This window comes from Topomyia yanbarensis, chromosome 2 (genome assembly GCF_030247195.1).
Source record: "Topomyia yanbarensis strain Yona2022 chromosome 2, ASM3024719v1, whole genome shotgun sequence".
NCBI classification, from domain to species: domain Eukaryota; kingdom Metazoa; phylum Arthropoda; class Insecta; order Diptera; family Culicidae; genus Topomyia; species Topomyia yanbarensis.
This window is the reverse complement of record NC_080671.1, coordinates 105,393,793-105,421,756: the sequence shown is the minus strand read 5'-3', so window position 1 is coordinate 105,421,756 and position 27,964 is coordinate 105,393,793. Positions and strand designations below refer to the sequence as shown.

Genomic DNA, 27,964 nt, shown 5'->3' with positions numbered 1-27,964 from the left:
CTATTCCTAAAATAATACACCTATAGCGATAATTCACCATTGATCAGTTAGTCGCTTTTCATCGCTTGAACTTGGAGTGTACATATTTAGAAGGAGCAGTTTCACTGGAGGTATGCGGATAATACTACTTCTGGTGGTTATAACTTCAAGGTTACTTAACATCGCTGAAGCATACTTTGGATTCCCTTTAATCACCAAACCAAGTTAGTGAATCGACCGTTTTACACACTTACTAGTATACTCACATGTACAAATTCCAGAGGAGATATGGAGCGAGTTGTTGATGGGGTCGATCCATCAGCGACCGGAAGCTCAAGTGTTTCCCGGTGAACAATGTGATCGTTCGTGTAGCTCTAGAGAACCACCGAGAATATGCTACTACAAGTGGAGTCTAGAAAGTTATGCGTCTATGGGATCGTAAGTTTACCGATTTTATGCAGAGGGAACTACCGAGGAACCTTATCGTGCCCTGTTTTAGAGCTTGCTGGGATTGCATGCGTGGAAATCGCACCCATTGCTTCCACCCGCAGTGCATTACAGGTAACGGAATGGAACGTGGAATGGTTTCCATCAATCGTAAGATGCCAGGTCCCCCGATTATCGTCTGTCGGAACGACACAATCGTAGTTGATGTTTCCAACGACATGGAAGGCCTCTCCTCGGCGATCCACTGGCATGGATTCCATCAGCGTGAAACACCCTGGATGGATGGTGTTCCGATGGTTACCCAGTGTCCGATTCCGCCAGGGACGACCTTTCGGTATGCTTTCAAAGCGCGGGAAGCGGGTACCCAATGGTATCATTCACATTCGGGGTACCAGAAAGCCAACGGTCACATTGGAGCTGCCGTCGTAAGGAATCCTAACGATATCAACAGGGCCCTGTACGATTTCGACCTATCGGAGCACGTACTGATGATTTCCGACTGGACGCTGGATTCGGTGGAACGATGGGTCCCCGGGTTGCAAAGTTCTCAAATGCAGGTTGACTCGGTGCTAGTGAATGGGCGTGGTAGGTACAAGCGCATCGATTACGTTCCATTGACGGTTTTCAGGGTGCAACCGGGGAAGCGGTACCGTTTCCGACTCATCAGCGCTGGTAGTCAGTATTGCCCGTTCCGATTGCAGGTGAGTTACTAGTGACTGGTATACCATAGAAAGTATTCTTACATTCGGAAATCGGCAGATTGAAAAGCACCGAATGATGGTTATTTCTACGGACGGGGGAGCAGTGAAGCCCCATGTTGTGGATACGCTGATTTCGGTGTCCGGTGAGCGGTATGATTTTGTTCTTCATGCTAACCAAACTGAAGGTAAGATTTTTGATTTAGCGTTAAACAATTTCAATGGCAATGGTAGTTTCTTGATAAGTCGAGCAATAGTGCTCGAAAGGTTTTCTCTTATTTCTGACAGCTATTGCACAGTGTTTTTTTGACATTAAAAATGTCTTACTCCACTATCTGGGGCTAGGTGTCATTCTAAAATCTAAACTATCTCCCATGTAACGAAACTATGTAAGGTTTGCACGCTTATAACTCCGATATTACTAGATGGATTTTAATCATTCATACACCAACCGATTCAGAAACACCTAACTTAAATATTGGTAATAATTTAATATCTCCCCAATAAAAGTAGACTTTTCGAAATTGGTAAAATTAAAAAGTTCACGAAAAACGGTAAAATTACCATTCGTGAGGCAAATTTCTCAGACACAGCCGTCATTACAGGGCACCTTAGTCGCTCAATCGAACACGAAAAGTCATAAATAGAAGCGACGCATGTCCGTTTAAATCAGTTGTTGCTAATATCCCATACGAGCAACATCGTCTCCGGGCGATGCAATAAGTGCTATCGATTTTCGGCAACGTTGGTATTTGCACACACTCGCACCTAAGTGACTAAACCATACACAGAAAACTTGCATTACCTAGCAGTAGGTAATTTTAAATCTGTGCATCCCACTTCCTCCAACGAAAAACGAAAGAGAGGGAGTCCAAATTGACCCAAAAATAATGAGATATTCCCCAAAACCGACTAAACTTCATCCCATTAATTTTGAGTAAAAAAATCATTCCCTCTCCCTCATCTTCCGGCAGTGAAATAAGGACAGCAAATTAAAATTACCTACTGGTAGGTAATGGATTTTAAGTGTGTATACGGTTAGTTTATAAATAGAGGTGACGCGTATACGTTTGAATCAGTTTTTGTTCTCATGTCGAACGGGTAAGATCATGGCTGCAGCGTCTGGGCACTACAATAAGCGGTAGACGCTATGCATTTTCGGCAGCGGTGGTCGTGTGCGGATTTTTCGGGTACCAGCACGGTGTCACAGAATGTTTTGCAAAGTGGTGGGTGGGGTGGTTTGGATTTAATTCAATACGGTGTGTGTTGCGTTTGAAAAAAATATATTTATTTTTATGCATGCGTGTGCATTATAACTTGTTAATCCATGTTTACGGCGCTTTGTAGCTGCGTAGGGTAAAGAGCCTATTGGCTTTCATATTTCGGTTATGTTTTTTATCAGTAAGGCTTGTGACAACGTGCTTCTGTAGTTATTGCACTGTTCAGCAGTGTAGTATTTTATATAGGAGAGTACACTCACGTTTTTTGCGCGGTATTTTTTTACGCGGATTTTGAAATTTATGCGGTTTTCATTTTGCGCGACCTGTATCCCCCGCGTAAAAAAACCTGTAATTGCATCGGAAACAATCACATTCCTAGCAGAACTTTTTGTTTTCTAATTTCAAACACTTTTGTTTCGTACTGTACAAAACGGAAAATTTTAAAACAGACCTTACCGTCCCAGCAGCAGTTTAAGCGGGTGTTCTTTTTCGATTAAAATTCAAGCCATGTCTTAAGCGTTACTGGACTTAAAATTGTTTTCCCAGTTTATGCAGTCAGAGTATCTGTCCTGCCCTATGTATTTAAAACACAATTCTAATCGCGTTTCAAAGTATACAACAAATAGAACGGTTAGGTATACCAATTTAAATTTTAAAATAAATCTGTTTTAAATTATGAAACAAACCGATGTACTGCAGATATAATTATGTCAGTCCTATTACCACATAAAACACCTATATAACAAAAAAGGCTGCAGAATTGGTTTAATAATACAACGTTTACACTACAGAGTTATAACATGTTATAATAGCAACAAGAAAAATGTCACCAAAATAGCATAGAAACCCGTTTTAACTGGTAGTGCGAACGTTGTATAACAATGTAATTTAACAAATAATTTCATTTGTTCAACCACTAATCGATCAAGAAATACTTAAACTTAAGATTGTTTACTTAAGTTCATTAGTACATTATTGAAAATTTAAATGGAAAATGAAATTTCATATTTCATGGAGAATCTGTATATTTCCGTTGGCGGGCGTGGGCTTCCTCATCACAGCTCTCAATATGGAACTTTTCCTTTGAATATATTTTCTGGACAAACCAGCCTATTTTTACTAGATGGATCAGCCAAATAATGCCAATCACCTAGTGAGATACTTGATTAATTGTAATAATAGATTACCGTTTGACCTTCAATAAATTATGTTTTAATGGGGAGGGTATATAGCAAATTGTAACATATGAAAATAGGCGAGTGAGCAAGAACGTGAGTCGATATGTGTGATAGATAAAATTCATTTGCACGCTCTTGAAAAAAGCTACATTTTTAATGTCACTGTGGTCGTGTCCTGTACACAACCCTTTAATTTTTTTTCGCCAAAAGCATGCGAAAACTTATTCACGCGAAAAAAGTAAAGCTTACAGCAATGATGTATTCTGGGATGTTTTACTTTATTTTGATGATATAGTTATAGTGATTAATCCCACTTGAAGTGAGATAATTGCTAATTTTTTTATTCAAAGTGTGCTCAAGCTAATTTTGCGATCATCTTTGCTGAAAACCAAAAATCTCTATTTTTATTGCACTCGAAGTGACCTTTGTTTGTGAATGACCCCTTAAAAGCATTTATTCGACACAACGTCTTAAATATCGTAGATAAAGCATCAGCATATTCCAGAAAATTGTTCGTCTTATCAAGGATATATTTCCAGAAGAGATCATCGATCAATCTCTATATTTTCAAAAAAAAATATTTTTGGGAGTCACCCAAATAAAACGAGCTATAACTTATTAAGCATTTAATGAAGAGACTTTGTGTATTCAGCAAAGATATTATTGAAAGCAATTTGCACAACTTTTCTAAAGACGATAGATAATTTCTTTCACCAAAAAAATAATTTAGTTGAAAAATCTCACTTATAGGAGGATTAATCACGAAAATCATAGCAGCAAATGTCAAACATTGCTTTTTCAAGAGTAGTCCGAAAACACTATTGACGTAAACTTAGCCGTTTTCCCGTTAACAACCATTGAGAACACTTTATTTTTCAAAAATTGCCAGATTACTTTGAAAATACACGAGATACTCCATTATTGTAATCTCTTTTCTATTTTGATAATTCAAAGCTTTTTACTGAACATAACGAACTTGTCAAAATAAAATTTGAAAAGTTATCTGAATAAATATACTTTAAAGGGATCGCCCACTAACAATCGGCAATAATTTTGAAGATATTAAATATGAAGACTTTGTGTTTTCAGCAATTTTAATACATGCACTTGCAAGAAATTTGGTAAATATATCTCACTTTTAGGGAAATTAATCATTAAAATAATAAGGGAATGTAGTCTAGGTTGGGACGAGTTTGTATAGAAGCTGATATCTTGTTTCCATGACAATATTTTTTTAGCTTTTAGTACACCATTTTGTACATATATTATGGGGCTTAATGTCTGCGAATGGAACCATCGAATTGAAGAGCAGGGAAAAAACGATGCATTTACGCTCCGTATGATTGGTTTCATGTGTATTAATGCATGTCCTACATATTCCAAAATTTAATACAATATTTCTACACACATTTTTGACAATATGGCGAAGAAATGAATTAGTCCCATTTAGCTCAACAAAAGATGTATACGTTCCATAGCTTACATGATTTTTCTTTCGAAATTTTGGTCCTAATAGTCGCAATTTGAAATTTAAATTAAAAAATTCTTAGCAAATCGGACTTGTGAGCAGAACAAATTCATACATTATCAGCGGTTTGGAGTTCTTACTAAACCGCTGTTAAGATTTTTTTCATAAAATTGGAACGGAGGTTAACATTTTGAAACTAAAGTTTGTAAGAAATTTAAAATAAATTTCCAGGTGAATATTTTTGTGTCCATCAATTTTTTAATAAACTATAACTTAAGAATAGGCAATCAAAAAAAATTTCTTTGCGACACATGAAATACCAATCCACATTCCGTCTACATTCTGTCTGCCTAGTACAAACTTGACAAAAATACCTAAGTAGTTCAGAATACAAATCACACAAAGCTTCTACTGCCGTTATACGCATAATTGTCCCATGTACATAGGGAATCCCATAGAACATGGGACAAATATATTTATAACGGCAGTCTATTAAATACCGCCTATTATCATGCAACCAAGCGAAGCGTACACGCTGTCTGCCTAGACGAAGGCACATCGATTTGATGTTTGCTTTTTGCTTTGTGCGGATCTCTTCGCATGTCGCTCGCTCTCGCCGCAAAGACATGGTGTATAGCGTCACGTGCCGGTGCTCGTTGATTACCTCTCGCAGAAGAGGCATACCCAATGCGCTATAAACCTAGCAGGGCTGGAATAGTTGCATGCTTGTCGGCGCTGATCCTTTGGTGATAGGCGAGACCGAGGTCTTTCGACTGTCAATTAGTGACTTTTTCGTCATATCTGGTATCGCTTATTACTTGGGAATGGGCTGATCAAACTATATTCTGTATCATTACACAGACTACGTAGCTTATGCACTATATTCCGCTAGAGCATTGAAATCAAAACCAATAAAATAAAAAATGCGGACTAAAATGTGATTGTAACAAGTTTGACGAACATTTTTCGTTTTTCACCGTTTTCTGTGGCTGATATGCCTCTACAGATCAAATACGTTCTCAAGACCTGTACACATGTACAGTGCAAAGCGAAGCATTCTGGGAACGTGCATAATGCCATGAAAAGGTTTCTAGTAGAGATGGTCGGGTTCGGGTTTTTGGACCCGAAACCCGGACCCGACCCGAACCCGACGGGTTTCGGGTCGGGTTCGGGTTCTGTAAATTAAAGCTTCTCGGGTTCGGGTCGGGTTCCGGGTGTTCAAATTTGAAATTCTCGGGTTCGGGTCGGGTCCGGATTTTTGAAATTTTGAACTTTCGGGCTCGGGTCGGGTTCGGGTTTTTCAAATTACAAATTATCGGGGTCGGGTCGGGTTCGGGTTTTGAACAAAACAACCCAACCATTTCATGACAGTCTTTTTTGTAGTAATGAATTATACTTCGTGATACGAATGGATGACACATATAACCGTATCAAATGTTGGCACCTCTGAATCGCTAGAATTAGTCGTATTTTCTGGTGCTCAAATATTGTATTTTTCATTCTTGCATAAAATTCCGTCTCTTCAGACTCGCAAACTACCTGAATTATTTAATTTTTTAAACGAACATTCATGAGAGAGCATTCAACAATACGTGTTTCGCATCTAAAATCTCTTTGCGATTTATTTTTCATGATAATTAGTAATAAACCAAGTCAACAGGAATTTATCGAAAAATATCTGTTCATCTTTCTATGATGGAATATAAATTTCGACAGGTACTTTAAAACCGATACTTAGGCCGCGGTGACTTTTTCTCTACGTAAGCGGTTTTGTGGGGTACATTCGTACCCTAGAATTAAAAGCGCTCTAATATGTCTAATTTTTATTAAATTTATAATTAAATTGGATTGTCTTATTCTAAAATCAATCGTAAAGTAACCTGTTTAAAAATATTCGCGTTTTGACTATTTAATTATGTAATATTTCATTTTGTATAGAGTAAGTCTTTAAAATACGTCAAAATTCCCTTTTTTCTGCATATTGCTATAACTCCGGTAGGTTCAAATCGATTTTGACCATTTATACGATCTTGTAAAGACTTTTAAATTTCCTTTTGAACAATTTTTTTCAAAAACCGCTCAAAAAGCGTATTTATTCCGATGCTTTTTGTGAAAACCAAACGCCAATACAAACGTTAAAAATACAGCAATATGCAGTAACGGAGATGAAACAGGAAGGCGTCGAAGGAACAGGTAGAGCCGGTGCATTATACGTGTATACAAGTAAGTATGTTCCAGAGCCTGGGCTGCAGAAGATAACAAATCGAATGATGCGTTTTGCATACTATATACAAATCATATTCATGAATGTGTTTTGCCTCTTTAATCCGCAAAAGCAAAAATTACGATACCAATCCAAGCGCATTTTCTAGTTACTTTGATATAGTGCTTTGTTATATCAAATAAGTTATATTTGAAATAACAGATACTATTATTCGGCAGAGTTGGAACTTATACAATTTTACAGAAGTTTCTCCCTTTCTATGTATCGATATTTTGCTTTGAAAAAAAGATAAAATATTTTTTTTTAATTATGTACACATGACAAAACACTAACGCAAACGGGTTTGGGTGGTACATTTGTACCCCAAACAAACTTTAAGCGAGCACTGTTAAGTTGGTCAAATGAAACAAATAGGTTGTACCTGCTTTAACGGAAGTTTAATAATCAAATTGGTTTATGATAAAGATTGCTTGCAATTTAAATAAACTATAACGGAAAATTAAGGATTTGGTGGAACTTTGGTGTCATTATGGAGGCTCAAATTTAAAAAGGGCACATTATTTTTTAAAAGCGGATAATTTAGGCCAAATTTATTTTCTAGAGACTGTCTTTGTTCCATCAGACCTAAACCTAGCTTCACTTCCGCCAGGTTCCGTTGTTCATGACACTCATATGGTGATGGTATAATAGCACCACTATCAAATCAGTGGTACATATATGAAACAAGCACTTTCTGTCAGATTGTTCCCGGGCTGAGCTGTTTGCATGATCCGGATTCCTTCATGAAAATACATGAATTTCCACGAACTTTGAATTGAATCCACGAACTTGAGGAATTGATCGCAGAAATTTTGTGTATTCTGTTGAAGCAATTAACGGATTTTTAAAAGTTTGGAGTCGTTCCGAGAGCTCCATTGGAGAAGTCGAAGCATCTTTACTGGCGCGCTTACCGTATAATCTGAAGCATAACATAACTTAGATACCCCATCATAGATCGTCCTAACGCTAATGATGGGACATCAAGTACACGTCAAAAAATCTTGATTGATATCCTTCGATACAGGTTTGACCCTACCAACCAGTAACGTGGGTGACGTCATGAAAACTGTCGAATTCGAATTGCCAATTGATACAGCTTAATTTAATACATGTAATAAATTATACGAAACTGCCTTGCAGGAATGGTTTCTGGTAAAAAATTAGAAATTTTGGTCAAGGACGACGGACAAGGTTGTTGGAAACTGTGAACAAACTTTCTGTTTCCCCATGAGTTAGCCGCCGATTTAACTTAATTTCCGGTTAAGATATCGACGATTTATAAGTTTCTCAGAACATTACAAATTCGACGTTCAATAATAGTAAATATAAATGCGGATTCTACTCGGCAGTGATTTGTTTTGCCATATGCAGATATAACTCAATGCGTATGTTGCTACTTCAGATTCGAGTGATTCTACTTGATGAGCCTAGAGTCCAGATCGGGTGCCTAGTATTAAAAATCTTCGAGATCTTTGGTTGATTCTCCGTAGCAAGTTAAATTCGGATCGGGCTTCTCAAATTTTAAACTTTCGGGTTCGGGTCGGGTTCGGGTTTTCAAATTTTAAAATTCTCGGGTCGGGTCGGCTTCGGGTTTTACAAAATTTTCATTCTCGGGTACGGGTCGGGTTCGGGTTTTTAAGTTTTAAAATGTTCGGGCTCGGGTCGGGTTCGGGTTTTTCAAATTTTATAATTTCGGGCTCGGGTCGGGTTCGGGTTTCTAAATTTTCATGCTCTCGGATTCGGGTCGGGTTCGGGTTCGAAAAAATTGAAACCCGACCATCTCTAGTTTCTACCTAGATATTTCTATAATAATATTGAACCATAGTTTGCATAAAAATGAGAAAGGCACAATCACACCACTCGGTGGATTAAAGCAGGGTTTTCGCTTTATTGTTCACAAACTATATTGTAATATATATGGTCGTAAATCGAAAAAGCATAATAAAAAATTATGTGCCCCAGTCTTCGCTCTACCATTTGAGCCAATGTGTCCAAGCAGGATTAATAAATAATTAGGGATTTTGAAACGATACTGGTTACTTTACCACAAATCGAGCTTTCATCTATTCTCTAACATAGCCTTAACTCCTTCATAGAATTAGCTGCATTCCATAATTTTACTGAAAATACTTAAATATCGGAATATTCAAGACTGTCCTATTTCGGTTTTTAACATGTAAACTTCTCACCAACAGGAAATTACTGGGTTCGAGTACGCGGCATCGCATTCTGCAACAAAATGCGTATAGAAGGATTTGCCGTGCTGTCGTACGCCGATCCCAGTATTCCAACCGAAGATCTCATGTACCCGGTGGACGATCCGCCAAACTATGACGATGTGTTTCCACTGGGCATCACTTTGAACCGTCACACCGCCCGTTGCTACACCCCATATGATAACGATACCTGTGCGGCCGATCTGGAGACCCACGAGGTCCACCGAGACGAAGAGTTAATTGCAGCGGAACCTGATCAACGCTTATACGTCGGGTTCGATGTAATTGAATCCAACAACAGTTTACTATTCTCCCAGCAAGGATTCGTCCATTTCAGCAGTAAGTAGGCTTTCAATTCATAATGAGATTTATAGTTTGAATATCAAATGATGCATGTAGCTGTTAGGAAAGCTTTTAACGTTATTGGAGTAACGAACAATATTAGCTTCACTTGGCCAAGCTTCCCGCTGTTGATTCAACCGGAACTCATTACTAACGAGAACCGACAGTTCTGTAATGATACACATCTACCGGCGAGCTGCAATGGGTACAGCATTTGCATTTGCACGCACAAAGTGAAGGTCAATCTGGGTGACGTCGTTGAGGTGGTCCTGTTTGATACTGCACTTTGTAAGTCATTGATTGGTTCCACGCGAACGCGTCCAAACTAATCAACATTTCTCTGCTAATTCTCAGACCGTCAGGACTTCTACCATCCGTACCACATTCACGGATATCGTTTCATCATCACCGATATGGGCCGTCTGCCGGAGGAAGCGCTGGATCGACGGTTGGACTACTTGCGAGAGAACAAGTTCACCCACAAACCCAACAGCCACAACCCACCGTACAAGGACACGATATCGATCCCGAACCAAGGCTTTGTTCGGACACGCTTCAGGGCGAATAATCCCGGTATGAGACAGCTTGATGTAAATATGTGTACACGCTCACGCATCAACTCATCTGGGGTAGGGCTGTGCTTGTTTGAACGAAAAGACTATCATCATCTTCAAAAGGATGCTTTCGTCTGGGAAGTGGTTTAAACGTGTCGCCTCCTTCTTTGTTGTTGTATGTAGGTATGTTATTGTCGACAAAAATTTTCGCACTCTTCGTGGGTTCCTGTGACTCGAGGGATTTGCTGATGAGCTAGTGGTGTTCACAGCTTTAGTAATTTTGAGAATTCACTACAATCAATTAGGGTTTATTGCAAAGTATGAACAATAGACTGCCTCGTTGTTGCATGAAAAAAACTGATCCTATTTGAGGGGCACAACATTTCCTTTCGTGGTTCCCAATGACTGTTCATATTTTGGAAGCGATTGGTTGCTTCCCGGATTTGCGCATTGCGTTTAATCTATTTATGTAAGTATGTATGTATGTGTGTGTGTGTTTTGTTTGATCCATTTATTTAGCTCCCAATTTTTCTCTTGATTTCCGTCATTCTGCCCATCTATTGCGTCATTTAAATCCACTGCGTATTTGAGCCATTTAGCCACTTCGCTTGAATATTCTCCAACGGGAAATTACCGCAACCCACTCAGCTCCTGATTCCATAAGCCATTTAACTCCGATTTACGTGAGTTATTTATATCCTAGCTTTGTAGAGACCTACTCGTATAATCCCGGGAGGTGAACTCACAATAATCCGACTGAGAGTTTCTCGGCGACGAAATTTCTCCCGATACCGATACGTGTTTCCTTGAGCTGGGATTTCTCTATATGTGTTTAGTGAGCTAATTACCATACCAGTAGGTGCCGAGGCATGTCGCCAAATTTCACTCCAAGCAACTTATAAAATATTCTTAGGACATAACTTTGCCAAAAGGCACTTAGAGAACTCTCTAATTGAAGTATTGGTGACGAACATTTTAAATTTTTCAATATATAAAATATATCGGGGGATCTTTTGGCCCTAAACACCCCCACTACTACACCACTGGACCCCTCTACCTGAAAGTCCCAATAACACTTTTTTAAAACATACTATTGGGTTATAATTTTCGGCAAAGCTGTTAACCACATTCTGGACAAACTCTTTATAGGTTGGCATTTCAATTTGAATTAAATAGCGAAATGAACGTTCGGAGATGCACAAAAGTATTGTTTCACATACTATTTTCCATGCAAACCTTGAACGCAATGATCGAAACAGGAGACCAAACAATCGTCCCCAGAATTCACACAGTCATTTGGAACCACAGAAGGAACTTAAAAAGTACTGTGCTGAAAAATGTCATATTATGAGCCACTCTAACGAATATCTGCAGAGCCACTATTTCCTCTACCCGCATCCATAATTCCAAAGACAAACTTTATATTCATATTGGATTATGGCAGGAATTTTGAGGGTCATGCAATATAGATACAACATGACACTATGCAGTGACTTTTAGTGACGATTTTCGATATATTTGTCACGAGTAGTGTAATTTATGTTCATAATTTCAGGATCTTAGTTACGACATTGGGTACCCTTGGCTTTTTTACTTGAAGTAACGTGACAATATGAACTGGATCAAAAAAGTGTAACAGATTCTCAGTATCTTGATCTGTGAACTACTGCATGCGCAAAATTTGTGGTTCTATGATGCATTTTTGGTAATCCGCGCATTTTTCGTTTTCTGTACAGACATCATACTGAACGAATCAAACATCATCAAACGAATAACCACGTTTGAAATCCTAGTTGTTTTCTTATATCTGCCTACTCGTACCTATTAATGGTCGCTAGCAGTTGGACATAACCTTATGACATTTCACGAAAAAGTGCATGGAACAGAAATGATTCAACGAATAATATTCCGATTTTTGTGAAATAGTTCAAGTGAAAGTTTTATGACTATGTATGCATGTGCATGAAATTTGGAAACGATTAAATATCATAAGCACACCAGATAGATCGTGAATCGTATACTAGGAATCATGAACTAGTTCCGGATTCCATGTATAATATTTCATGATTCTGCGAACTATTTCACCAGCACAAATGATCAGTCGTGCCTATTGTACTAGAACTCATGAACCAGTTCACAAATACATAAATAATGTTTTACAACTTTGTGAACTATTTAAAGGGCACGCAGGGTTAGTCCATTATACTAGGAATCATGAACCACGAATGCATGAATAATATTTCATGATTTTGTGAACTATTTCAATAGCATGAATAGTCAGTCGTGACTATCGTACTAGTAATCATGAACCAGTTAACAAATACACGAATATTTTATAGTTTTGTGAATTGTTTCACGGACACGCATAGTCAGTCGTGATTATTTTATTTAGAATCATGGAATAATATTTGGTATTTCAGAACTATTTTACCATCATGAATGATAGGAATCGGTTTACGAATACATGAATCACATTTGATGGGTTTGTGAACTATTTCACGGGCACGGATATTGAATCGCGACAAACATATTAGAGATCATGAATTAGTTCACGATGATTGAAAGGAAAGGATTTCCGCCTGGAAAAAAAAATTTTTTGCTATTTTTTTTAGAACTTTGCGTGAGGCAAATTAATCAAAACTTTCGTACATTATAGTGTATCATTTCAATAGCATTCTGTAATTTTTCTATGCAAAAATATCGACAAGCGACTCGGTGACGAAGCTTTTTGTAGAACGTCTCTGGAAAAAAAACATGATTTGCAGTGTTACCTGCCATTCAAAAACTACTTAACCGTTTTCTTTCAAACTTTGCATACACATTCCATGTAAAAAACACCTAACCCCTACGTTGAGTTTTTGAGATAATTTTTCAATAAAGGGGGTTTTTACTGATAAAAAGGTGGAATTTGTGAAAAATATTTTTTATTTAAAATGAGTAAAAAACCCCTTAAATGAAATTACAGAATGCTATTGAAATAATATACTATAATGTACGAAAGTTTTGATCAATTCGCTTCACTCAAAGTTCTAAAAAAATACGCAAAAAAAAATTTTTTTTTCCGCGCTGAAACCCTTACTCGCACCCCACCCCCAACAAGAATGAAATGAAAGATTATAACAGAACACATTTTTTGTAACATATTGTGTTATAAATTAGGTCTCGTTAGTAGCTGAAATAGCAGAAATTTATAACAAGTAATAATGCGAGATATAATTTAGAAATATTTCTGTTATGTGTTTCTGATCGGGCCCCTCCCTAAGTCAGTGTACATTGTGCACTCTGTACAGTCCGGTGTACTACAAAAAAAAAGTATTTAAATTTGTCTGAGAATGATACAGCCGAATTTTGTTATCTTTTCTATTGACACTTCATTTCATTTTTACGAGAAATTCGTTTCGTACTAATACACTGTTAATCCGCAAAACCTTGATATCTTTAACAAACGTGTAAAACACAAATTTGTTTAAAAGTGGACAGCACAAAAAGTGGTAAAACATAAAATATACTCTTAGGCTAAGTTTACACGATGCACTTAATGTTGCAACCAGCAGCAGAATTTTAGTCGTATTCTATACAGCGAACAGACATCAATAGGCAATCACGAAAAGCGACTAAAATGTTGTGACTGGTTGAATCTATTAACCAATAAGTTGGGATAAATGCTTCGATTGCATGCCATCAGCATATGACAATCTTTCGTTCTGTTTTTCTTTGTCGTGGAATAAAAAGAGAGATATAATCTTAAATCGGAGAGAAAATATAAAAAAAGAATCAACCAATCGAAATGGACTCAAGAGCACCTCTTGTATCTTTTCTATACACTCAACACGAGTGCTTTCGTGTTTCTATCCGAAGCACCTTCTTCCCTCGCAAAGATATCCACAAAGTCACCTGGAGATCACCGGACCAAGTAACAAAAAATCAAATCGACCACGTTCTAATCGACGGTAGATTCTTCTCGGACATCACAAACGTCCGCACTTATCGCAGTGCGAATATAGATTCGGACCACCACCTGGTTGCAGTATGCTTACGCTCAAAACTTTCGACAGTGCATAGCTCTCGTCGAAGCCGAACGCCGCGGCTAAACATCGAGCGGCTACAAGATGGCAGAGTGGCTCAAGAATACGCGCAGCAGCTGGAAGTGGCACTACCAACGGAAGAGCAGCTAGGCGCAGTTGTCCTTGAAGATGGCTGGAGAGATATACGATCCGCCATAGGTAGCACCGCAGCCACTGCACTAGGTACGGTGGGCCCGGACCGAAGAAGCGACTGGTACGACGGCGAATGCGAGCAGTTAGTCGAAGAGAAGAATGCAGCATGGGCGAGAATGCTGCAACACCGCACGAGGGCGAACGAGGCGCGATATAAACAGGCACGGAACAGGCAGAACTCGGTTTTCCGGACCAAAAAGCGCCAGCAGGAAGACCGAGATCGCGAAGCGATGGAGCAGCTGTACCGCGCTAAAGACACACGGAAATTCTACGAGAAGTTGAACCGCTCGCGCAGGGGCCACGTACCACAGGCCGACATGTGCAGAGATACAAACGGGAATCTTCTCACGGACCAGTGTGAGGTGATCCAGAGGTGGCGGCAGCATTACGAAGAACACCTGAACGGCGATGCAGCAGACGACGAGGATGGCACGGTAACGCACCTGGGAGCACGCGCGGAAGACATTACACTACCGGCTCCGGATCTCCAAGAAATCCAGGAGGAGATTAGCCGGCTCAAAAATAATAAAGCCGCTGGGGTTGACCAAATACCAAGCGAGCTACTAAAACACGGTGGCGAGCCACTGGCTAAAGCGCTGCACTGGGTGATTACCAAGATTTGGAAGGAGGAGATTTTACCGTAGGAGTGGATGGAAGGTGTCGTGTGTCCTATCTACAAAAAGGGCGACAAGCTGGATTGCTGTAATTACCGAGCAATCACCCTGCTGAACGTCGCCTACAAGGTACTCTCCCAAATACTATGCCGTCGACTATCACCAATTGCAAGAGAGTTCGTGGGGCAGTACCAGGCGGGTTTCATGAGCGAACGATCTACCACGGACCAGATGTTCGCTCTTCGTCAAGTACTGCAGAAATGACGAGAGTACAATGTGCCCACACATCATTTGTTCATCGACTTCAAAGCCGCATACGACACTATCGATCGAGATCAGCTATGGCAGATTATGCACGAGTACGGATTCCCGGACAAACTGACGCGATTAGTGAAGGCGACGATGGATCGGGTGATGTGCGTAGTACGTGTCTCAGGGACGCTCTCGAGTCCCTTCGAATCACGCAGAGGGTTACGGCAAGGTGATGGTCTCTCGTGTCTGTTATTCAACATCGCGCTGGAAGGTGTAATAAGAAGAGCAGGGATCGACACGAGTGGTACGATTTTCACAAAGTCCGTTCAGCTACTTGGCTTCGCCGATGACGTTGATATTATTGCACGAAACTTTGAGAAGATGGAGGAAGCCTACATCAGACTGAAAAGAGAAGCCAAGCGCGTCGGACTTGCCATCAACACGTCGAAGACAAAGTATATGATAGGAAGAGGTTCACGAGAAGAGAATGAGAACCGCCCGCTTCGAGTTTGCATCGGTGGCGACGAAATCGAGGTGGTTGAAGAGTTCGTGTACTTGGGCTCACTGGTGACCGCCGACAATGATACCAGCAGAGAGATTCGTAGACGCATCGTGGCAGGAAATCGTGCTTACTTTGGCCTCCGCAAGACACTTCGGTCGAACAGAGTTCGCCGTCGTACGAAGTTGACCATCTACAAGACGCTGATTAGACCGGTAGTTCTCTACGGGCACGAGACCTGGACCATGCTCGTGGAGGACCAACGCGCACTTGGTGTCTTCGAACGGAAAGTGCTGCGTACCATCTACGGTGGAGTGCAGATGGAAGACGGCACATGGGGACGGCGAATGAACCATGAGTTGCATCAGCTGTTGGGGGAGCCGCCCATCTGTCATACCGCGAAAATCGGACGACTACGGTGGGCCGGGCACGTAGCCAGAATGTCGGACAATAGCCCGGTGAAAACGGTTCTCAATTGCAATCCGACCGGTACAAGAAGACGTGGCGCGCAGCGAGCACGATGGATCGACCAGGTGGAAGACGATTTGCGGACCCTTCGCAGATTGCGTGGCTGGCGACGCGCGGCCATGGACCGAGTGGAATGGAGGAATCTTTTGTATACGGCACAGGCCACTTCGGCCTTAAACTGTTAATAAAATAAAAAACGAGTGCTTTCGGAATTGCGCTCTGATCATCTCGATTCGATTAAAATAAAATGGCATTTTCATCTTCGTTATCCGTACAACTTTGATGCGTTAGGTGCAACAACTTTAATGAAAACTATTCCCAAAATATTGTTAAAACAAACCTGTATTCAGACAACTTTCTTCAAGAATCTTACATTTCTTCCAACCTTGATGATGGTTGTAAAAAAATCAAGAGCTAATTCATTTTATTCAAAAATAAACCAATTAGGGGGCAAATAGTGTCAACATATTTATTTAACGAATTGACAAATGTTTAGCAAAAGTTTGACGGGAAACGGATAATTTGCTATAATTTAAAAACGCAAGAAGTAAGTCCGTGTGTCGGAAGCAAGCGATGCTGAAATTATTAAGCTCATATTTAGAATTTCTAGTTATTTTGGTGGTGTCATCAATGTTTCATTTAACAAATTTTACGCAAAATTTGTTAAATGAAATAATCAGTGCTAAGCAATTTTCTTTCGATTAGTAAACAATATCTGAGCAGTTTTCCTCAGTAGATTAAATTCTGGTTTCCATTAATAGATTAAATCATTGAAATATATATTTTACGTTGTACCCATGAATTCTGAAATAAAACCTCCAAATATTCATATATAATATTGGCGTAATCTAGGTAAGTCTCAATGATTTTTTCAAGATTGCCAAAAATCAATAGAGCTAAGGTATTCTTGCTTTGTAGTGAAATCAGTTTTTTTCACACACTTTACATTTTGACTTTTATCATAGTTTCAAGGATCTAGGAATTCTTTTGAACTAGAAAAATTAGTCTGCGATATTTTTAATTCGTAAGACCAACGATATAAAAAGTATCAATTTTAGAAAAAAAAAATTAAAGGGTTGTGTACAAGACACGACCGCAGTTACATTAACAATGCAGCATTATTTACCCTTACAGGCACAAATAATTTTTTTCCATTATATATTCGTCCTAATAAGGACAGTTTGCTAATAACTATGTTTTGGGATACGTAACGAGAATCCTATGAAACGATTTGAGCCTTGCCTGTGCGGCTGATACGCACGGTATAAATCAGAAATTTGCCATCTCGCTTCAGTTTCGCCATAGCCGTTTGAAGCTGCAAACAAAATCCTTCCAGCGCACACAGACTAACGTTCCCCTTCCGTAGCTCGTGATCAAATGAAATGTCTAACAGCTATCCTACAAGCAACAATAGCAATTATCCAACTGGTTCTGCCAGCAGAGCGGGCATGGCAATGAAGGAATTCGGTCAAAAACATTCCTTTTATATCAAGCGATTAATTGTGTAGGACGCTTATGAATGTCGAGATGAGATCTGTGTTAGGGAAATTTGTGAAAATTGTATATGTTTTCCCTATTTATTGCATATTTACGGATTTTTCAATAGTGTGCTAATAAAATACACAGATAAATTTGATAACAATTTTTTACTGGCAATTTTCTGAGTAGATTGGTGTTCGAATCATGAAAATCCATCAATAATTACCAAACCTTAACGTAAACTTTGTCTGTTTTCTTACATTTTCTACAATAATACGGATTTTTCAATAGTGTACAGTTGAAATACCAATTTAAAGATGCAACCAATTTTTGGCGCTACAGTCGTTTAAAATTATGCCACATTTTCGTGACGCAGTCGAAAATCAGATTTTAGTTTAACACCTAACATCAGCCCCATATAGAAGAGTAAAGCATTTTCAATGCTAAAATTAGGATCTGTAAAAAAATCCACTTAAAGAGATAAATAAATAGATATTCCCAGTTGTCTGATAATACTGTCGAAGATAGTATTTTACCCATTCCCCACGAGAGTCAAACGAAAAAACATGCGTTTTTCTCAGGATTTTTATGATTTTGACATGATCAGTATAAATTACAATTTCATAAAGTTAAATTAACGAAAAATTCAGGTGAAGTCACAGCACTAGTAATAGACGCCTGATCATGAAAATAGGAGTTGAACCGATTTTCAGCATCTACAGTCCGAGATGCTATACCAAATTTGTTACAGATACTTTTTGCATATATCGCCTGCTTAATTACAAGATTTAAAGCAATTTTCGACATTCACTTTGTTCGGACATTCTTTGCAACGGTAAACTTGTATTTCACACTGTTATATTCCTATCTATGGAGATAACCTTGACGTTGATTTCGTCCTCAATCACGGCGGAACACGATTTGATTAGCAAATTCAATTCTTCGATGCACTAGCCTTTCATGTAACAGATAACATATTTTTAGAATTTTTGGTGTCTGTTTTCACTACGAACTTTTTATAATTACATTCAGTTTCCAGTGACAATCTCAAGTCATCAGAATTAATACATTTATGCAAAAATTTATAAGCCCCTCCCGAAACAAAATCCTGGCTGCGGGTCTGAAAAAATGCCAGATATCGTCCAATGGCCGTAGAGTTGAAGGAAATGTGGAAGTTGATAATATACTTTCTTTCTGACCCAGCGTTGAGCGAATGACAAAAACAGTTACTGTTATATTATATACATTTCAAGAAAACGAAGGAACCCGTAACTTTTATTCTTGCCGAGGCAATCTATCAAGATGAACGAGTCTCAGCAAAAAAACATAATAATCTAGCCAAGTACGGTGACCAATAATTTTAGGTCTTTTCCTATTAGACCGTCAAAATTAGTCAAATTTTTTAATTAAAATATCGAAAAAAATTCTTCATCGACTACTACATTGAAAAAAATCGATTTTAAAAATTTAAAGTCGATTTAAAAAAAAAACCCCATCTTTTATTTGGATAAAATTTTGTTTCAAGATAGCTAATTATGTTCCCTTCCTACCGTCAAAAATTCAAGTTGAACACTTTCAAGGAAAAAAAGTTATTTGAAAAAAGTTTTTCCTTGTCCAAACTGAATTTTTTTCAGTGTATTTTTATAGAAAATAAACCAATAAAAGTCATAATCATCTCAGAATCTAATTTCCCAACTGCTAGTTGCTCGATACATGCAAAAAGTATCAGTAACGAATTTGGTACATATTCATAACGAACTGGAATGTGGGCAAAGATAAGCCGAGATTTATCTAAATACCAGTTGGCCGTGTACGAAGAAGTATCTTGTCTATGTACCCACCCAGGAAGTAGAGATTGATGGTGTAGTCTCAAACCTTAGGCCAAGGCCTTAATTGCGAAATATGGGGTTCGCTCCTTCAAGAACCCTTTGCTTCGACCAGTGAAAATTCTGGTTCGCAAGCAATTGCGTTCAGGAAAGATCAAGAAGTATATGAAACCAACTTATTCTCCATCAGCCTCATTTCGAACCTTTCGCCGAATCTGCTCTTCCTAATTTTGATCTTTTGGACCGGTCTACCTGTTCGCCTTTTTGAGCCGCGAGGCATGAACTGCCGTCGTTGCAAACAATTGGGCCTACAGCGACTTATTGTATAAACAATGCATGCTGTGGAAAATGCGAAGTGAATCATGAAAATTTTTCCTATTGTGGAGAGACTCCGCATGATCTCTCAGCATATCCCGCATATAAATTATATGGGGACCAAATGAAACGTTCTTTTAAGGAACGCGGCGATAAGAAATGCAAAAGAGCGCTACGCCACCGACAACGACTAATTTCTACGTTTCCTTGTACACTAAAGAGCGAGAGTCTGACCATCCCATTGTGGGAACATCTTCTAATGTGCCTATAAATTTCCGAAAGAAGAAAATCAGTTTTCTCTCCTAAGCTTCCTCGTAAAGGCCTGAGAGTGTACCTTGAAGGGTGCTGTAACAAAACCGAAGTAAGCGGTTCCTGGTCTCGGTAATCTTGGAAACTAGCAGGAATTTCCATATGGGACATCAAACACCCCTAGTGTCCCTATATTTCAGTCCCTGCATTTTCCCACAGGTTTTACACACTGCAATTGCAATACGATTAAAGGTCAGACGAAACGAGTACCCGACGCGAACAACCGCGTACAGTCTCCTACTTCGTGGTGGGTAGAGATTGCTTAGAATTGTACGCGAACGTGACTTTTGAACGTCGGATCACCCGATTTTTTCTAAATATACGCGAAGCTACAAATGCAAATGAAAAACTTGATGAAAGCTGAAAAACGTGATTATTGACACCGGTCCGTCGATGGATTAACGGACGGACCATCAGAGAAACAATGTTTCGTCTGGTGGCTAGGGCCTACACTGTACCAAAACCGTAGCGTTAAATCGAATGATATTCTTGTTGACTTGGCCCTTTAACAATTGGCACTTGTTGCAATCAACTTTTCGTCTTTGTATGCAAACATCAAATGATAGGCATACAAAAGATAAAAGCAAAAGTTGTAAAATTCGAAATAGCAATCATTCTGTTTTGAAATGTGATCGTTTATTTTTCAACAACTAAAACGTCACATTCGATCAGATAGTCTCATGTTTAATTTATATAGCAAATAAGAAAATCGAACTACTCCAAATATTTTTTCGCATGTATGTCATCAAAAAATTGAATGAAAGTTGCTCGAACAGCAAGTCGATAGTTTTTTGGTTTTAGGTAGACCATCAGTTCAAAGGAATTTGTTTTTATATACTTCGTGATGAAATTGATGCAAACGAATATTATTTTAATTGGTTTATTTAAGAACTATTGGCTATTATAATAAACTTTTGAAAACATCTCTAAATAGTATCTAATAGCTGCTTTTCGGTGAGTTTGTATTTAAACAATTCCCCTTAAGTAGGACACACATATTATCGCAGCCTAGATTTTACAAATTCGTATCCATAAACACAAATCAAATGCTTAAAACTTGCTACCGTACTATAAAAAGATGGTTTTTGCATTCCAAATTTTGCTTAGTTTATTTGCCAATCATAATGAATCGAGTCGCGGCACTGCACCTTGTAGCTTTAGCATAATTTATGTTACTGAATGAAGTCAGCTGCTGACTGGCCTTTAGCTATTCATTTGAATGCGATTCTATTAAATTTATTAAAGTTAAATCCCATGCTACACTTATTTGTTGTCGGTTATTAATCAAATGTAAGATATATCTAACGCAATCAAACGAAATAAAATAGTAACAATTTTTTAAATAAGATTATAATGAATTTGAAACAAATTCAAAACTCCCTTTATAATTTCCTCTATTTTTACGTTTGACAGATGGGTTCTTTTCAAATGTTTGGCTAGATATGGTATACAAATACAACATTTTTAGTTCAAATCTGTTTAAATAGTAAATAGTCTGAGGTGATACCCGGTTCCGTTGCTCCCTTCAGCATAGTTCGTTTGTTCTCCTCTTAGGATATTACGGAAAGAAGTTACGGAAGTTTGCGGCATCCGATTTGCTCTATTTTATTGAGATACGTGGTATTAGAAGAATCCTGATGGACGGCTTTGAACAAAGAGAAACAATATTGATCACAATATATACGCGAACGGAGGTCTTAAGGAGGTGGAATGTACGTAATGTTTCAAAGGTTTTCTTCCATTTAATTCCACTATTAAACATAGTGGAATTAAATGGAAGAAAACCTTTGAAACATTAATGTTGATCAATGATACTCCATATAATTATCACAGATCCTGTCGAAATCGTACAAGGATATATCTTCACATTCAACGAGAATTTAAAAAGATGCTACCCGTAGGATGCATCCAGTCAGTCGAGATTTAGCGTAGTTTGGATTTACTTCATTTCCAACCAAGTAGTTTTTTGAAAATTACTCTTGGTAATAAGAGACGGCAATTCATAGGTACACCTAAAACTGTATGGCTGTGCGATGATGTCGTATTTGATACCATCGTATATATAAGAAAAACATCCGTCTTCTCAAGCTTAAATAAATCCAGGACATTGTCGTTTGGAAGTTGATTAATATATAGGAACTCAACGGTTTGTTACTTTTTCTGTAAAAATGGACAAATTGATACGAGCCGCTGATATTTGAAAATTGCTGTTCGATTGGATCAATACTACGTTTTAGTCACATTCGTTTCGGAGAACCTATTACGCCAAGCTCTTTGAATAGAGGAAATATGCTAGCGGAGCATGTCTGCTTCCATTCACGAACAATAGATACAAAGTTGGCCACATCTAGCGAGTCATAGCTGTAGGTATAATTTGTCCACTGGTCTACCAACTTCTTCGGCCAGGGTTTCATTGGTTTCGAATTCATCGGAGCTTTTCAAAGTTAAGAACTTATATGTCGTTGGTGCAGGAGACGCCAGTTGCTAAAGGTTTATTCAAAATGGTCTCCACGGGAATGCGCTGTTTTCAAATGTCCAATCAAATCTTGTTTGGAAATCCGGACGTCTTGTACAGTGTGTAATTTTACTAAATTTTTGATTGTCTTTGAACATTATTAGTTTCTTATTCGAGGGACATGTGCAATTTCTTTTTCTCACTATTATCACCGAACATGCCATGATCTTTTATTTTGTTGGCACACAAACATCAGGACCACATTGAGCTATGCGGAGGCATGGGAGCTATACTTCTTAAATCCCTGTCCTCGCGACAGTGATTCGGAATATATTGGGTTAAATATATATGGCATATGGCACGCTCCGTATGTAGCGGCGGCAACAGTCCAGCCGGCGCGGTCATCGGGATAGAACCAAATCCGATCGCATATCGGTTCCTCATGTGGCATATCCTGCAACTCCCGAATGTGCAAAAATTCAGTGTATTGATTGCGGGACTGAGACCGCCTTGAAAACAAGAATCGAGTAGGCCCGTGAAAATTTTCCAGACTTTTGGGTTGCCACACGTAACTACTCGTTGTGGAAGCCATATACCTCCGTAATATTTCGGAACCAGTAGTTCCCAATGATATCCATTGTGCTCTTACTGGGATATCAAAACTTAATGGCCATTTTGGCGTCACAATTGATGTAGGCACCAATTAACAGAGTTGGCATCCGATGAACGCTGTCCTATTCTAAAATGATTAACCAGATCGTGAAACTGACCGTGTACAAACCTTTGCCAAACATTTTACCTCTTGTCTTTTTGACACCTTATCCAACACACGGCTCACAGAAAGGAGGCTTGCTATTCAGCGAATTGACAGTTTTCGGTGACGTCAGAGAAATCGTTGAGAAAAACAAACGGATTGTTAATTGACAATATTTGAGCTCTTACGGTGGAAAAAATAGTGTGCAATGGATTTTTGACGTAAATTACGCGATAATTACACTAGACACAGTGGATTATCAGTGCATCTATGTGATTATTAGCGTAAATCGGGAATTTGGATGCATGCCATAGAAAACATATCCCACCGTAATTTTCTGATCATAGCAAGGTTTTGGACATTCTCATAGCTTCCTTTTGATTTACCAGGTGCCGATCATTCGTTAGCAGCAAACAATATATGAATTTCATGTAATTGTTTTCGCCGACGATTTCTATGACGCGCTGTCGTCAAATGTTTACACTCTAACGAGCTAGCCTAGTATATGTAAGCCGTGATCCAATACTTCGTTCGCCTCGTCTTTCACAGTTGTTTGCTTTTTGCAATTACAAGACCGTCGCGGATGATTTCCTGTATGCTCTCAAGACCCCCATGCCAGTGATATTGTCCGAAAATGGGCGCAAATAAATCGTTTGAACTGGATGTATTTTTCCAGTAAACACTATTAACAATATTTGTTATTTTTCTTGACCTGAAAAACAGTTTACACTACCAGGTTATCGTTAACACTAATAAAATTACAAATATTTTTTTGCTCTCGTGAACGGATGTGGTTTTAGTAAATGCTGTTACTAGTAAAAAGAAAAAAAAACTAAGAAATACTTCTCCCAATCGCATTGCGCGCATCAAATGATTGTCATTTGGTTCAGCCCGAGCACTGAAAACAGATGAAATACGAATGATGAACTGCTGTGATTTGGAATGATGATTATCAACGCCATCGTTTACTTTTTCGAGTGCAATCAATTCCTTTACAGTTATGTTTATCATTTGAAAATCGACAACCTGTTCATTCCAATTCAAATATGAAGTCATTCGATCTTGAATTCACTATTTTTTGAATGATTGCCATTCGAAATCGTCAACATCGAGTTTTTAGGCCGTTCATATGATAAATCATACGCTATATTGCAATCATTTTTGTTCAGTGTACGTTGTGTATTCGATTCATCTTGTGATTGGAATACACGGAATGTTCGTCATATGATGACAGCTATGCATCGCTTTTATGCTAATTGATATGACAGTAGTGGTGAGTGCAATCATAAAAGAGGCCGTGCTACCAACATTCTCCCCACAAAACAGATGGTTTTATATTTACCCATCAACGACCATGCCCACATCGTTACAGTTACAGGAGGCTCTCCGTTTGATGGAGCATGGAAAGCACTCTTTGTATTTCCTGGAGAAAACATGTGAGGTTTTGTGTGCTTTATCTGAAAAATCATTCCAAATTACCTTAGTTTAAGTTCTTTCGCAGTGCTCCATTCCGGGTAATGAGAAGACGGACGCTTGGTTTAGAATGATAATTAGAAGGTGGGCATTTACGCATTAGAAGGTGATATTTATAAGAGATCGCGTAGCTTCAACGAGTTTTTAAATATTTCTTCTCAGAGGACGCTCGAAAATTGGCAAATTTCGTAGAGCGATGGAAGTTCAGGAATCCCACAGGTATCAACAAACCTTGATCCAAGAGAATGGATGAGGGTCACAACTTCATTCAGGTGATATCTCGGGTCATGTCCAATCATTATACGTAGAATGGCAATCTCCGGCGTCTTGAGGTCGTGGAGAGTGGTCTCTGCGCTTATGGTGGCGGTTATTAAACATGTTGTTTGGTCGTGCGCTAAGTGTTCTAGTACCAGAGCTCCGTTAAAAGAATTCCTTCGACCTCGTTCCAGTCCAGTCCGAGATGCTATACCAAATTCGTTACTAATACTTTTTGTATGTATCAGGCAACTAGCAGTTGGGAAATCGGATTCTGAAATGATTATGGCTTTCATTGGTTTAAAAAAATTCAGTTTGGACAAGGAAAAGTTTATTATCGATTTGACCATCATTATCATCATCACCATCATTCTAACGCAAATGTGCCTTATCAAATAAACGAATTGAACAAGAAAAACTCATCATCATCATTACGCAACGGATCTTGAGTTGCCAGTATCCAGTCTTTTTGTACGTCCACTGCACGCGCATCTTACTCGATTGCAAACAGCCCGGCGTCTTCCAGATTCTTTGCTGCACTTAACTTCGGCTGCTCTCTCTTCTGGCAATGACGCTACACGACCAGCCCACTGTAGTCTTCAATGCTTTATCAGCCTACCGAAGTTAACATACTTATAAATTTGGTACAGTGAATCATTCGTCTACTTCATTTCCAGTCTCCATTCTCCATTGTGCCGCCGGATATGGAGCACAGAGTTTTTCTCTCAAAAACAGAGCAACAGGGAGTGTCAGCGACTTATATAGAGCAACAACACCGTAGACTACGGGACTTTAACTAACTATGCAAACTGTTTAAAGTCTTATGCATAATTTCTACATGCATGTTCGCCTCGCCACTGAATTCACTATAACTTGTCACTAGTATACCATAGCCATAAGTACTCGTCGACATCCTCTTACCGTACCTCATCAATTTCCACCTCGGAAGCAACACCGTTCGAACTACCTTACGAGCTACCAGCTACTATGTTCTACGTCTTCTAAGTATTTTTAATCTGACTCTACCAGTCTCTCTTTTGTAAGACACAAATGCCTCTTCAACTGCTCTGCAATCAACGCCAATGAACGCGATCGCGTTCGCGAAATCAAAAAGCATGTGATATCTCGTGATAATAGCTCATTTTCTTTGCACACCAGATCTTTGTATCGCACCTTCAAACACTATGTTGAACAACTATTTAGAAAGTGCATTACCTTGCTTTCATCTATCTAACGTCTCAGTCTAAGTCAGTTCTAAGAAAGAACTTTAATTTTATAATCGATTTGAACTTTTGCAGGTTATGATCCGTTTGAGTTTACTGCAATTTTTGACCCTACAATTTCTCTGTTTTAACCACCCGGGCTTTTACCCAAGTGGGATTCTAATAATTCAATTTCAGTTGAAAACAAGTCTTTTGAACTTGAGACTATACTAGAATGGCATAAATATTAACTTGCCTTGGAGCACCGCTTACAAACATTATGCCAAATATCGTGTTTCGCAGCTTTTGGATTCCGCACATGAATATCAAAGTATGTTTGTGTACATATTCGGCGAATCAACAAATGAAAATATTAAATTCAGAACTAAATATCAGCATCATTCTCAAATTACCAGAAATGTGGTTTAATGTGAAAGGATCAACATTGTAAAATTTCTAATTTATGTATTTCACCTGTTTCTCATTCCTGCACGCAATAGGACACTTGAACTTTGAAAGTCAAATAATTTTATCATATTATAATTCAATACTTCCAATAAGCAATAAAGCACAACAAAATACACTGTTAACAGCTTTAAGGTGTAAGTAGTAGGTAATATATTGCCATCGAAACTATGAAATTTTTGTGAGTCAAGTATGAATAAACTTTGGCCAAATGAAAATCTTTAAAGCACGACTACATCAAAAATCATTGAAATACATATTTATATATCTAGCTATAGAACTCGAGAAAAATGCACACCCCTTCATTTTAATCATCTCCTCAAATATAATATTTCCCATCGCTTCTTTGTTTACACACATACTCTCATGTTACCTGTCTAATGAACAACATCCACGCAGGATTCTGGTTAATACACTGTCATTTCGAATGGCACCTGGGTACCGGCATGGGTCTGGTTCTGCAGGTCGGCGAGCTGAATCAACTGCCGAAAGCCCCGGCTGATTTTCCCCGCTGTGGGAATTTCAAAACGAAATTGAGCGGATTGGATTAATGATGACAGCAGCAGCACCACGGGTCGTGGTGGGCAGCGTGCTGGGATGTTTCCGAAACGCGCGCTGGTGGAGTACCTATAGCATCAGCCTTGGTTCCGAAGTGCTGTTTTGTTCCATTCTGTTGAACCTGCAACATACCTACATACAATTAAGTAAGGTCTGTGATAGTAGACGAAATAAACGAAAACTGTCCTTGGTGAGGATGATTTTAATTAAATATATGTTTGCTAATCACAGCAATGTCGATTATGAGTGCCCAATTGTTGTAGCATTATAGCACTTGGTAAGTACCAAACATATTATTTTTTCCATAATTTTAACGCTCATATGTAGGAAATAATCGAAAAAACTACTACAGCTCCTGAGAAATGTTTGATAATCCACTAACCAATTATACCAAAATAATAACTCATGCAAACTACAGTTCAAAATATGATGAAATTATTGCCAACTAGAAAAACGTC

At 38.6% G+C, this 27,964-nt stretch overlaps 1 protein-coding gene across 1 annotated transcript; it reads left to right on the top strand.

The window, feature by feature from the left end:
• Nucleotides 1-69: 69 nt before the first annotated feature.
• Nucleotides 70-27,717, top strand: LOC131679093 (uncharacterized). The gene is made up of 8 exons (XM_058959650.1): nt 70-203; nt 261-417; nt 479-1,127; nt 1,186-1,312; nt 9,449-9,808; nt 9,869-10,099; nt 10,166-10,384; nt 27,348-27,717. Exons 1-8 carry the CDS (start codon nt 113-115, stop codon nt 27,497-27,499), a joined length of 1,986 nt encoding a protein of 661 aa, XP_058815633.1. The 5' UTR covers nt 70-112; the 3' UTR covers nt 27,500-27,717.
• The last annotated feature ends 247 nt before the right edge of the window (nt 27,718-27,964 follow it).